Here is a 13,514-nt window from a genome sequence, read left to right as displayed (position 1 = left end):
TTCTCATATGATTCCAAGCAAAAATACTTCTGACACATCTGGGACCACCCAGAACCTTGCAGGAAAAAGAAATAAGCTTGAAAATTTTCCTGCTGTCCCTTCTCCACCCCCCCCCCCCTCCTCTTCCCATCGCTGCCTCCTCCCAACCTGCTGCCTCATCCTTGCACCATAACCAGCTTTAGGGTTTAGGCAATATAGGATTAGGGGAGGTGGCTGTAATTCCTTATTCCAGATGGCTGGCAACTGCTAAACCCACTGTCACAAGTACTGAGGTAGAGAAACACTTAAATTAGGCCCTTTGTTTCAGCCCATGGCCCTGCCAGCAGCGCTCCCAGTGTCCTGCTGGGAGCTCAGGCTGGGGACTCTGAGTCAAGGCTACCGTGGTGCTGAGGAGAGGCTTCTCTGGACCCACATCTACCTGAATTCCCCTGCTCAGCTCCATCTGCTTTTTGCCTTTAGCACTTGGAGAGATCCTGCAGTAAGAAAGAGGCATGAGTTGGTGCAAGTGTGTGCTGACTTGGGTGATGGGCCTGGTCCAGGACACAGGAGGGCTGCAGCTTTCATACATCTTAGTGGGGGTGCATGCACTGGACAGAAACCCAGGTGCATGCCTCTGCACCAACCCTGAGCCAAATAAGTTGGAAACCTGGTGAAGGAGTGCAGCTGATGGGGTGGGCCTAGGAAAGAGCAGACTGAGATGGGATAAGCATCTAAAGGGTGGAGGGCATGAAGATGGGGCTGGGCTCTTTTCAGTGGTGGGCAGAGACAGGACAAGGGGCAGTGGGTACAGTCTAGAACACAGGAGGTTGCACCTGAACTTGTGGAGAAACTTCTTTCCTGTGGGGGTGCTGGAGCCCTGGAGCAGGCTGCCCAGAGGGGTTTGGAGACTTTGGGAACTTCCTTGTGCAGCCTGCTCCAGGCATGCCTGCGTTAGCAGGTTGGTTGGGCTGGCTGATCTCCGGAGCTCCGTTCCAGCGCCCACTGCCCTGTGGTTCTGTGGTGTAGGGTCAGCGCTAGCTCAGAGCTGCCCTGGTGCCTCCCATCTGTCTGACTAGGTTGGCTCTTAGGGTTATTATTTATTATTGTTCATTGAGTGCTGACAGTGTTGGGGCTTTTGTTTGTTTTGTTTGGGTCTCCATTTGGAGGCCTCGGCTGAGGCAGAGCTGGGTGCCAGGACCTCGGGTGCTTTCACAACGACAGCCGTGAGCCCATTGTATTGTTTATGTAACGACTCTCAATCCCAAGGGATTCTGCAGCCTTTCTTAGACCCGAGCACCCAGCACCTGGCAGGGAGAGTGCAGGGCAAATGCTGGCCCCTGGTGCCAAGGAAAATCTCAGGGCTTTATGTGCTAGAGGATGATTAATACAGAGATGGATCAGGCTGGACTTTGCTGTGAGGATCCACATGAAGGGAAGTCGATTAAGCTGCTTCAGAAGGAGGAGCAGATGATTCATCCCTGCCATGGGCTGTGTGGTTCTGGGGTACCTTGGTGGGGCAGACCCCATGCTCTGGCTCTTGGGTGTCTGCAGCTCACCAGTCTGTCTCCAGCACAGCGAGCTGAGCGACTGGTGCTCGTGGGCCAACTTGTGTGAAGAGTTGCCTGAATGGCCCAGAGCACCTCAGACCATCTCAGCACGGGGGCTGAAACTTTTATGCTGCTGAGTAGACATGTGGAGGGTGCCTCACCAGCTCTGTAACCTGCTGGGCTCGGGTAGGATATGGTCAAGTCCATGACCAGCCATTTGTGGCTGTGCCGAGGTGGGTGATGAGCTCATCACCACGATCCTGAGTGTATTTCCAGCTTTGCTACTGATTCACTTTGTATCTGTAGCCATGCAAAGGCACAGCTCTGTGCCAGTGCCTCCTCATCAGTGTAATGGGTATAATTAGGCTTCCCTGATGGAAGACAGCACTGAATGCTTGGTGTGCTGGCAGGTTCTTTTCTTTTGTTTAAAAGTGCTTTCCAAAAACATGAGGTGAGACCCGATTTTAGAGTGCTGGTTCCCATACCATGTTTCTCATACACACTGATTAATCTCTCTGACATCCAGCCCATTTCTTCCTTGGGGGACAGGTCTGCTGCAAAGCCTTGGCTTCCCATGAAACTAGCTGCAGCTGAATTAGGTGAAGACCAAGTGCTTCTAAGCACCCTGTCTCCTCTGTAGCCGGCAAAATGCGGGCACTGCAGCATGTGGCACTGCTGATCCTCTGTGTTAACTACAAACATAGCAGAATGTAACATCGAGAGCAGCCTCCGTGGCTTGTTAACTGAAAGAGAGCCTCGGTTCTGGGATGTGGACCAGGCTACCACCGATAACGGTATCAAAAGTCAGTGGTGTCTAGAAGGAGGGTCATACTGTGCTGCCTGCTCCTGTTTCCTTCTGTAAATTGCAAGACCAGATGATTAAGAGTGCACTAGATAATTTTCTAACGTAACATTCCCTACAGGCAGTTACTGGCATTGCTGTAGAGGCATCCTGAACGACGTGTTGGAAAAGGAAGTGCCCAGGACAGTCTTTCTGCATTGTGAAAGTGTTTGAGACCCCCATGCAAATCTGTGCTCTGTTCTGACTCCAAGTCTCCTCAGACATGGCCGAGGAAAATGCATGTGAGTGCTGACCTGGGGACACCTTCTCTTGTTCTGTTTGCACCTGCTTGTACCTGTTCAACACATCTCCCATCTCAAACACTCTCAGTTGTGCTGGAGATGAGTCTAGAGACCCTAACTCCATCACAGATAGGAGCTGGGAAACATCCTGTAGCTGGGTGAATGGAATGAACAGTAAAGGTTTGGGTGGTGTTTCTTCTTCCCTCAGCATGATGTGAGTGGCAGTGGAAAGCCATAGGCTCAGTTCTTCTGCCACTGACATGGTGTCAGCTGGGAAAATCATTCTGAGCATAGCAGAGTGACATCAGCATAAGAGTAGTTGGAATGGGATTGAGCCTGGCGGGTCTGGAAGAGGAGTGCTGAGGCACTGGGCTGAGTGTGTCTGGGATATGTGACATGTTCACTTTGTGCTCAGGACTGGAGGTGAGTTGCTCATCCTCAGTCTGTGGAGGAGAGTCCTTCAGTAGATGGACAGCTCAGGTCATGTCAGTTCAGAGAAACCCTGGGAATGTGCAGAGGGATCTCCAGGAGTGAGACATCTCAGAGGCACCTGCACCTGCCTTTCCTGAGGAGGCAGTTCAGGCCAGGGAGCTGCTGACCCTCACACAACATCTTGCTCCAGCACAGGATTCTGGCTTCTGTTCTGTGCAGCCAGTTGGCTTGGGGCAGTGCGGGGAAGAAAAAGACAGAACCAGCAGCTCAGCTGATGGGCGGCTTGGAAGTACAATGGGACTTGTTGACTTTGAGGAGCTTGAAATGTGCCTTTGCCCTGCAGTGCTAATGTAGCAGCTGCAGAAGCATGCTAGTTAGTTCACCACTGAGAAAGCAGAATAGAGAGCCCTCCTTACTAGTGAGGGAACTGAAGAGGAGAAATCAACTTCATGGGCTACTCTCCATCAAGTCCGTGGCATTTGGAGCAGCTTGTCATGGTAGAACGAATTTGCAGGACTGGTGGATGACTGTGAGCTGGCAGCTTAGTCTGCTGGAGGTCTGAGCAGACAGGATGTGTCCAGGTATCTCCACCTGAGCAGTGAGATACTGGTGCAGTACTGCGACTTCTGGAGGCATCTCCTGTGGTTGTTCACAGAGTGCTGCAGACAACAGCAGCAGCAGGGTCTGGGAGGGTTTTCCTTATCCTGCACCCCAGCAGAGGAGGGAAGGGAGGCTGTGGGCAGACTGGGAGCTGGATGGTCTCACAGCAGCCAGGCAGCTCCCCAGTCTGAGTGAGAGCCACGCTGCTCCCTGGCACGGCTGCCCAGCCCAGGGTGCAAAGTACCAGACTTAGAGGAGAGCTTCATGGGAGAGGGCTGAAGGCAGCACTCCCCGAGTTCACTCTGCACAGGAGATACACCCTTACAGAGCTGTCTTTTTATTTGCAAACTGAGCAGTTGTACTGGAAGAGATTTAGCAAACATGGGACTGCACAATGCTGTGTGTACTGAGTCACACATCAGGGCTAGAGCCAACTAGCACTGTGAGCTACTGAGGCAAACATTTGAGAAGAGTTACAATAGGCACCAAAAATATCTTCAGATGAGATCTTTCTGCATTGCTGCATGTTGGGTAACAGGGAGGGCTGACAACCTAAGCTTAAACTCTGCCCACATGCTCTAAAGCTCATCCTGGGCAAGGCAGGCAGCTGGGATGGGAACACAGCAGAAGAAAAGCAGGTTTGCTCCTCTAAAGGCAGCCCTGATTAGCCAGCTCCACATAGGATGGAAAAGTTCTGCTCTGGTGGGAGAGAGGAGGTTGTGGTCTATGGAGTGAGGTAGGCTTTAGTGTTTGGCCCTGTGGCCGTGGCTCTGACTGCATTTCATGAGGGAGTGGCCTCAGAATTACGGTGATGGATCTGCAGCTCAGAGCTCCCCACACCTGCACAGGGCCAGGGCAGGATCAGTCCCTACAAAATGTCTTCAGTCTGGTTTTAAAGCTCCCAGGCAAGAAGCCTAAGGGTCCCCTGCCTGCCTTGCAGAGTTTCTCAGGGGTTTGCTCTGTGGTCAATGTTGCCTTTCAGTCAAGGAGCTACTTCCCCAAAGCCCCGGTCTGGTTTCATAGACCCAATTCCCCAAACTCATATTCTAGGGTCTCCTCCAGGCCACCTCAGCAAAACCAGAGAAGAGGCAGCAGATGCTCTAGGTGCTCTCTGGCACATACTGAGCACAGGGCTGGTAGTGAGCACCAAACCAGACTCAGGCTCCTGCCAAGTGCCCCTTTGGCATCCTTTCCCCAGTCCCCTGTCCCCTTCCTCTCGCGTCCTGCTGCCTGCTGCTCTCGCGCCATGGTGCTGGGGCTGGGCTCACCCCTTGGCCACAGCCTGGTTTGCAGCACACCATCTCTCCCTCTGGTTTTGCAGCCTCTGTTTCTGCCAGCACAGGGCACTGAAAAGTGCTGGCACTGCCAAAAACCCTGTGTGCACTACGACTCCCCAAACATCCCTTTATTTTTATTGTTCTGTTAATTACTGTTTAAACTTTAATAAGTCACTTCGTCAGGAGGGGGGACCTGCAGTGAGGTTTCTGTGCAAACACTGGGCCCGGCAGTGACTCTGGTGTAACATAACCCTTTATACAATGTGGGAATGTTTAGACTGTAACAGAAACTTGTTATTTTAATGACAGTTAAAGGGGGGAAAAAAGAAAGGAGCGAATGAAAAAGGGAAGCAAGTTTGTTGGGGAAACAGCTCGTCTCAGTCTCTCTGTCTGGCCTCTTTTCTCTTGGCTTTAGTGATAGCTGGATGAGGAGGCTTTATGGCTTCTGTTGAAGCAAGTCTTGTTCCCAGAGATGCCCTACACAAGGCAGAATGTGGTCCCCTCTGTTCTGCGGGGTGAGGCTAGTGGCAGAGAGATGCTGATGGAAGCAGCATGGCTTGATTTTGCTCAGAGGCAGCAGCAGATGCCTAAAGCCAGTTTGAGCTCAGTCTAATTATTCTGACCCACACAAGAGACTTTCCCCTTCTATTCAGTGCTTCTTCCACTCTTTAAGTTTTTAAGTAGCTGTGCTGAAACAGATGCTGGCACACCATAGATAAGGGGGCCTGGCATCCCATGCAAAAATGGACCTTGAAGCTAGAAGATGCTGCCTGATTTTGACTGGTTGCTGCTGAAAAGGAGGAACCATTATGGACACCTGAGAGAGGGAAAGGGAGAAAGGGAGAAGTTGGCTCCTCCTAGCAGTGGGAGGACAGAGGGTTCCCGGCCATCCTCAGTTTTGGACTTCACATGTTGATGTCTGAGTTGCTTTGAGGTAGTGGAGGGTGCCTGTGCAGTGGCTGGTGTCCCTGCATCAGCACTGAAGTCACCTCCAGGTTTGGCTTGGCTATATTTAGCACTCAGTATAGACAAGACCCTATAGAGTGATATACATGATCTGAAAACCTTCACCTCCTGCTGACCTCTCTGCTGCTACAGTGAAATCCCCAAAATCTGCCAAGTCTGGGTAAGGAGTGATGCAAGACCAAGAGAAGGGAGAACTCCTACCTTTTCCCTGGGAGGCTTCGTGTTGGTCTCTGGTCCTTGGTAGTGCTGCTCACCTGAGCATCAGAGCTTTCTCTGCCAGCTGGGGGTGGTACAACCTCCTAGGAGGAGGTTGTAGCCAGGTGGGGTTGGTCTCTTCTCCCAGGCACCCAGCAACAGAACAAGGGGACACAGCCTCAAGTTGTGCCAGGGCAGGTCAAGGCTGGATGTTAGGAGGAAATTCTTGCGAGAGAGAGTGATTAGCATTGGAATGGGCTGCCTAGAAAGGTGGTGGAGTCGCCATCCCTTGAGTCATTCAAGCAAAGCCTGGCTGGGGCACTTAGTGCCATGGTCTGGTTGACTGGACAGGGCTGAGTGCTAGGTTGGCCTCGATGATCTTGGAGGTCTCTTCCAACCTGGTTGATTCTATGATTGTATGGTAGAGGCCAAGGGAGGAGAGCTGTGAAGAGGGTATGGAGGGTATGGACTGAGGCACAAGAAGTTTGGCTGGAGATGCTGGTGAGGGGGAAGCTGGGATGGTGTTGGGAACTTGAACAAAGAGAGGAGAAAAAGAGCATTCTAAGGCTGAGGCTGGCAACTGGGAAGGGTGACACAAAAGGCAAAACTTTGGAGCGGAGAAGGGGTCAGAAAAGCCTTTCATAGCACCAAGAGCCTTCCTGGGGCACCAGTTCATTGCAGGGAGTCCTGTTTCACAGTGTAGAGACCCTCTCAGCTCTTTGCAGAGCTCCCGACCGAAGCAGGAGCCTGGAGGGCTTAAACTCTGTAAAGCTTTTTGGTGAGGGTGAATGTAGGGTGGAGCAGAGGGGGTGAAATCATGGTCGTCTGGGACCTCTGTGTTCTCCCAAGTGGGTGAGCATGCAGGGAGCAGGCCCAAACGGTTCACACTCTCCTCACCCGCTGCTGGGGCTGTGATTGTTATTGATTGGGTTTGCTGTTCTCGGCACTTTGTGTTTTTGCAGCTGAGCATTGGCTGCCCCTCGAATTATTATTTATTTCTTTATTAACCTCTGCTTTAGTTCAGATACCCACAAACATTGCACACAGGGCAGGTTTGTGCTCAGCTCTGCGCCAGCATCGTGCCGCTGCGGGGAGCCTGCAGGGGGCTGGGCAGGGTCGGGAGGGTGCAGGGGCTGTGTAAGGTACCTCATGGTGCAAGCCTGCTGTCACTGGGATGAAATTTGTAGCGCTGTGATACCTCTGGAAGTGTATCGTATAAAAAGGCAAAGAAATCTGCCCTTGCACAAAAAAACAGTGTCAAGGCTTTGTGTTGAAGCAAGCAATAGGGACCTAGGGATCGCCCATGCTTGGGCATGTATAATGTCTGTCTGGCTTGGGGTGCTTAAACGTCAAGCCCTGAAGACCAAGGGCCAAGGTAACTGCTAGGTGGATAAACAATTTTATTCCATTTCCAACTGGTGGTCATGACTTTCAGACCCTGCTGAGCCCCTTGTGTTGGCCTGCTCTCACTCCAGCTGTGCGTCCCTCCTCTGCAGAGCTGTGCCTGCTTAAGGGGCCAGTGGCAGGAGTTGTCCCTTTAGAAATGGCATTTTCTGGTTTCCTATGTGAGACTGAACATGTCCCAGCTGCAAAAATAACCAGCCCATATACCCTGTGGAAACAGGAGCAGCAGCAACGCATCTGTCCAGTCTGGGCAGAGCCAGCTTCTAAGTAATGCCCCAAAGGGGCATCAAGTGGCTGCAAGCTACTTGTCAGTGAGTGGAAACCCAAAATAGAGACCTTTTGGGGAGGACTATCCCATTGGAGGGGTGAGGCTCTGCAATGGGCAGAGCAACAGATACCTCTGGGCCTCTTGTAGGACCGATGGGTTCCAGCAAGACATTAATACTGACTGGCTTCTCTGGACCAGCTGCGGGGCGTGCAGGCTGCTGGTGCAGCCAAGGCAAGGGGCAGAGCCTTGGCAGTGCTGGGCACCAGCATCCCTGAAAGCAGCTCCAGTTCTTCCCCTCAGCCCCTGCTCCTGCCTCCCCCATGGCTGGTGGGGTCACTTTGGTTGGAGAGCACAAGCTGAGCTCAAGGATAGAGCCCCCTGGCCGGAGCCAAGGAGCCGCTGTATAAAAAGCGCTGAGGTTTTCCTTTTCTGTGCAGCGCGTTTCCCTAAATTGCCTTTGACTGTGTGCATCGCTAATGAAAGTTTATGCCCTTGTTAGAAGGACAGGCAGGTCCGTTCCAGTTAGGGCTGGGTCTATCCTTCTGCCAACTGCCCTCCTCAGCACACACACACACACACACACACACTCTTGCTCCTTCTCCCTGGTGAATATAAGTGGAGGCTGTTATAAAAAAAAAAAAAAGGCAGAAAAAGAGGAGGGGAAAAAATTTCCATATTTGTGTAAGTTGCTTTAAAAGCATTTTATCATGTCATAAAAAAAAGGAAAGTACTCTCGGAAATTGATCCTGCACACAAGCCCATTGGACAGAAGGACGTCGGGATGTTAATGGCTATTTTGCTCCAGGGTGGCTTATTAAAAAATTTATACATAAATGCTTAAAATTGCATAAATTATTTAAAAAAAAAACATAGTAAGCAATTTGCAATCCCCATCCACTTTTTCTTTTTTCCCTTTCCCTTGTCATTCTTTTCTTCCCTTCTTTCTTACACACACACAAAATTCCTTCTCTTCTCGTCCCCTCCCTGTCTGAAAATGCGATGCGTCCCAAATTGTACATCTGCATGTGCAAAATAAAGGCAGTTTTGCAGGCGACCTGCAGCTGACCAGGGAGCAGCTTGCAGGGGGAAAGAAAGGAGAGAGAAAAGGGAAAGAAAAAAAAAAGAGGGGGAGGAGGGGGGGAAAAAAAGAAAAGAAAAAAAAAGAAAAGAGGGGAGAAGAAAAAAGCCAAGAAAGAAAGAAGTTTGGGTATGATGAGTGTTTCTCGCAGGCGTGGAATGTCACCCACATATCCTGGAGATTGTACTGGGGAGGTTTATGATGGTTTCCCATTGATTTGTTTCCCCGACGCAGCTGCCGACCTCTATTGAGGGACAAACATAATCAGCACTGACGCAAATTAGATGGTTATTCGTTTTGAAAATTGACAGAAAAACAATAAAAAAGATGAAATGCTCCCAAATCAATAGATATAATGAAATTCAAATAATCCGAGAGATGAGGTCTCCATGGCAACTGATAATGTGGAAAAGAAAACAATTTAATAAAGGACAGACACACTTTGAAAACAGATTGGGCAAAGGGAAGGCGGGGGGGCGAGGGAGCAAGGGGGGGCCGTGGGTTGGGTGGCGGTGGGAGGGGGCAGCGGGAGGAGGTGGTGGTGGGGAGCCGGAGCCGGCTGCCTCTCCGGTTGGTTAGCGGTGCTGTAGTGAAGGATCACTGTCCATCCCAAGGACGCTTGCCATAATTAAGAGAGGCTTTCGGTCCAGAAAGTGCAGATTCAGGTTTTAATACACAAAATTATTTCAGGAGCACTGAATCGGAAAGTCGTTTGTTATGACCTTCCTGAGAGGCCTGGAGCAGGGCATGTTGGAGGCGCGGCGGCTGAGCCAGCTGAGTTATGGCATATTTGTGTTTTTATAGTGCGGAGGGGAGGGGGGAAGGGGGGAAGAAGGTTAAACAGTATTTACAGCTCAGTTGTTTTCAGAAAGGAAAGAGAAATAGAGTTCATGAAAAGATGCGAGTGGAAGAGAGAGAGGAGAGGGAGAGATCCCCTGCCCGGCACACACACTCCGCTGGGACGCCAGCTCCAGTGAGGCACTCACCGGTGCTCTCTTTGCCTTGAGGTGTGAGGTGCAGATGGGCGGGGGGTAAAGAGGGGCTCTTCGGTGGGATGGGGAGCGTGTCTGTCCCTGCTGCCAAGTCTCTGCAGGGTCCAGCTGGGAGCCCAGTCTTCTCACTGCGAGCTGCAGAATAAACCCCTCCTGGCAGGCGGGCTTGTGCTGAAAGTGTGTGAGAGTGAGTGGGTGAGTGAGTGCACGCAGGGTGCTCTGCATGCACTAGTGGCTGCCTGCCCGTGGCTGCATGCATGGCTGCTGCTGGACTGCCTGGCTGTGGGTGCTCTCTGCTTGTGGGTGCTCCCCGCGTGTGCAGGGCTGAGCAGAGCTCGGTGCGTGGGCTCTGCGCTCCGGGGAGGTGCAGCCGCGGTGTCGCAGGCTGTTTGCTGGGCTGTGTGGATGTGCCGCTTGTGCGGTCACAGGTACCCGGCCGCCAGCCTGCGTTAGCATGCGGTCTGTGTTCGTGGGCACACGGGCATGCGGCTGCCTCTGGTTGTGTGCTGGGTCCTGGCTGCCTCTGCATGTGCTGGTGCACCCGCACGGCCACGTTTGTCTACACGTGTGTGTGCCACTGATGGGTGTTTGCAAGCTGTGACAGCGCTAGTGCAGGGATGCTCACGAGGACAGGACATAAGAAGATGAGCCCTAATGACCAGAAGAAAGAGCAGCAAAAAGCAAGCCAGAGGATTAGTGAGGTGCGGAGTGAGTGCCCACCCAGTCCCATGCCAGGCTGACAGGACTGCTGTGATAACCAGCTCAGGGATGACCCAGTGCTTTCACACCAGACCTGAGAGCTGCTCTGGCCAAGCCATGAGCCTTTTCTGTGCCAACAGGATGGACAAGTGTTCCTCCTATCCATGTTGCACAGCATTTGCAGGAGCTGGGCATCTCTGGGGATTCAAGAGCCCCTGGAGAAACAGTGCTGTGTGTCATGGGTGCCTGCTCTGTGAGTTCACAGGACTTCCAGCCCCACCTGGGGAGTACAGAAACCTCTCAGGGCCCTGAGTGCCTCCTTTGCAGACCAAGCCCAGAGTAGTTACCTGCTCACACACAGCTCAGTCAGCGGTCGGGGCTGCGGGGAGGATGTAACACAAGCAGGAAGGCTCAGATGCCCTAGTTTGCAGCTGAGGTCTCACTTACCTCACGTGGGCTAACCCACTGATTTACTTTGCAGGACCTTGGAAGACCACAGTAATGGACATTTTCTGCCTTTGTGTTTCTTAGTGATGCAACAAGCATTCAGGCTCCCAACTCCCATTTATTTAGCTCCTGACTTCCCACTGCAATTAATTAGGAGTCTGTATTCTTTGCTGGGTCTGAGCTTAATAGTGCTGAAAGGGATTGCAAATTGCTCTTAAACTGCCTCACGACTACCCACAGGGTTTGGAGGGACCCTTTTTTAGGAGCTGGCTCACTTAACCCCTGCCCTGGGTTAGGAATGGCTCTGAGCCGGGCTTGCCCCACTCACTTGAGTCTTGATGGGTTTGGATTCTCTGTAAAGTAACTCATTAAAGACAGTCACCAAGAGGGACTGAGGGAACTTCAAGCAATTCTCTCCGAATCTGTGTGCTTCAAGAGACCTGTTGTCTCTCCCAGGTCCCTCTGATTCCCCCAGCATCAGGTACTTGTAGATAAGTGGTTCCCTTTCTACACCTCCACGTTTCACTGCACCTGCTGCCACTTCTCCTCGTTTACAAAGGTGTCTCAGCACCATTTCAAAGAGGCTCATGTTTTGGCCTCTGCTTCACTCCTTGGGAGCTGAGTCCCTTGTGGACTGCCTGGCCCTGCTCCGGAGGCTTTCCCAGCCCTCTTTACTTTCCACCTTCCCTCCCTCACTCTGCGTCCACCGTGTCCTCCTGGCACAGCACCCAGCGTGTGCTGTGTGTACAGAGAGGTGAAGTTAGGCACCGTGTTTGCATTTAGTTGCCCTGACAACCTGCCTGGCTTCATAGGGAGTTTTCCAAGGGCCACAGCCCGCCTTCAGGGACCTGCTGCTGCTGAGCTATTACTCTTCAGTCTCCCTTCTGCCTCTTTCCCCTTGGTTTTCTTCACAACCTGTGGGGAGATTGATGGCGGGATTGTGATGTAGATGTTAGCAGTTCTGCTTGATTTGTGGAGTTACTTAGGCTGAGTGAGGCCACTTAGGCTCATCTGGATAGTAAACCTTTTAACTGGCCTAAAAGATTAATAATAAATAAATAAATAAATAGCACAAGGAGGAGAAACTGGATCAGAAAAGCCAATCCTCTTGGCTTTAAGTTATCTGAAAGAAAGACTTAAGACAGAATGCTTCCCGAGCCTGGAAGCAGTGAGACCCTCTGCTCACTGTGTTAGTCTGGAGCTCTGAGAGCAGGATTTCATGGGACCAAGATGAGGAAGCTGTTGTAAAGTCTCATCAAAGATCCTACATTGACAGATGAACTAGAAAGGTGGCTGCAAGACACAAGGGACTTCTGAGCTTCAAACTGTCCTGAATCAGGAACTTCTCCTCTTCTGTTCCTTGAATTGCAGTAGCACCTAAGATTGCAAACAAGATGCTGAGGCCACTAAGCTAGGCAAGGAGCCTTTGCTCAGATGGCTGACCATCTGAAGAGACCCATGTGGTTAAGGGCAGTTGGGACCCTGCATGATGTTACCTGCCCAAGGTCAGTATCAGAGCAGGGAGAAGAACCTGAGTTCCTGACTGACCTTACTCCCATGTTTCCCTCGTGTTTCCACTCTGCTCCTTTTGTTGCTTCTGGAAGTTCTCTGTTACTTGTGTGCAGAACCAGGGGCTTAGTTCCTGTCCCGGAGAGACTGCAGAATGGGGCAAAAGGAAGAACAGAGGCAAGAAACTTTACCTTAGCACTAGGGCTCAGCAGTAGAGCCTCGGCAGCTCTCAGAACAAGGAGGCTGGGGGTAGACAGGATCAAAGCACGTTTAGGATCATTTTTGAGATCTGCCCAGGAAAAGGTTCAGACGTGCGTTACTAAAGAGCTGTGAAGAAGGATTAGTCCTGTCCTTGCTCGCAGTTGAACCACTTTCCCCACCAGCTGTGCCAAGTGCCTGTGAAGAGCTGGTGGAGCGGCAGCAGCACAGGTCAGTGGCAGGTGAGAAGGCAGTGTCGCAGAGAAGACCCGCGGCTGCGAGGCGGTGCGGCCGGTGCAGAGGCTGTCACGGTTCAGCCGTGCTGGGGAGAAGGGCCCCGAGAGGGACTGAGCGGGGGCGGGCGAGAGGCCCGGGCTGCAGGGGCTGGGTGACGCAGGTGAGGAGGTCTCTGCGGTGCGAGAGGGCCGATGCGGCAGCGGAGGAGCGCAGTGCTGAGTGCTCGCAGGTGCCCGTCCTGCTCTGCTGCCTGCCAGCCAGGCTCTGCTCTCCAGTGCGGACTCTGGAGGACTTTGAGTTGCAGCCCATTGCACCATTGCAGCAGGAGTGGCTGTGCTGGGGCCAGCTCACTCCTAGTGTGAGGTCTGCACTGCCTTTCTCTCCCTGGCCAGTGATATATGGCATAAATTAGGCCTCTGAAGGGGGATACTGCATCCTTAAGAAGAAATATGTCCTCATTTTTCTTAAACACCGTTTGCACTGAGTGAAATGTTTAGAAGGGACGCTGAGGGATAACTTTATTTCTTACTAGGGAGTTCAGAGCCGTTCAGTTAAACCCATAAAACACTGGGAGTAGGGAAGCTGACAGCCTGCCCGTGCATT

The 13,514-nt window shown here is 52.0% G+C and overlaps 1 protein-coding gene across 1 annotated transcript in view; it reads left to right on the top strand.

The window, feature by feature from the left end:
- Positions 1-2,522: 2,522 nt before the first annotated feature.
- The window catches only part of CASZ1 (castor zinc finger 1), a 65,761-nt gene continuing 54,769 nt past the window's right edge, over positions 2,523-13,514 (top strand). Inside the window, exon 1 of the mRNA XM_064172335.1 lies at positions 2,523-2,609. Coding sequence (XP_064028405.1) covers positions 2,591-2,609 — 19 coding nt within the window. The 5' untranslated portion in view covers positions 2,523-2,590. The remainder of the gene's footprint in view (positions 2,610-13,514) is intronic.

The sequence above is a fragment of the Pogoniulus pusillus genome, chromosome 36 (genome assembly GCF_015220805.1).
Source record: "Pogoniulus pusillus isolate bPogPus1 chromosome 36, bPogPus1.pri, whole genome shotgun sequence".
In the NCBI taxonomy this organism is placed as follows: Eukaryota; Metazoa; Chordata; class Aves; order Piciformes; family Lybiidae; genus Pogoniulus; species Pogoniulus pusillus.
Note: the sequence above shows the minus strand (reverse complement) of the source record. Positions and strands in the feature narration are given on the sequence as shown.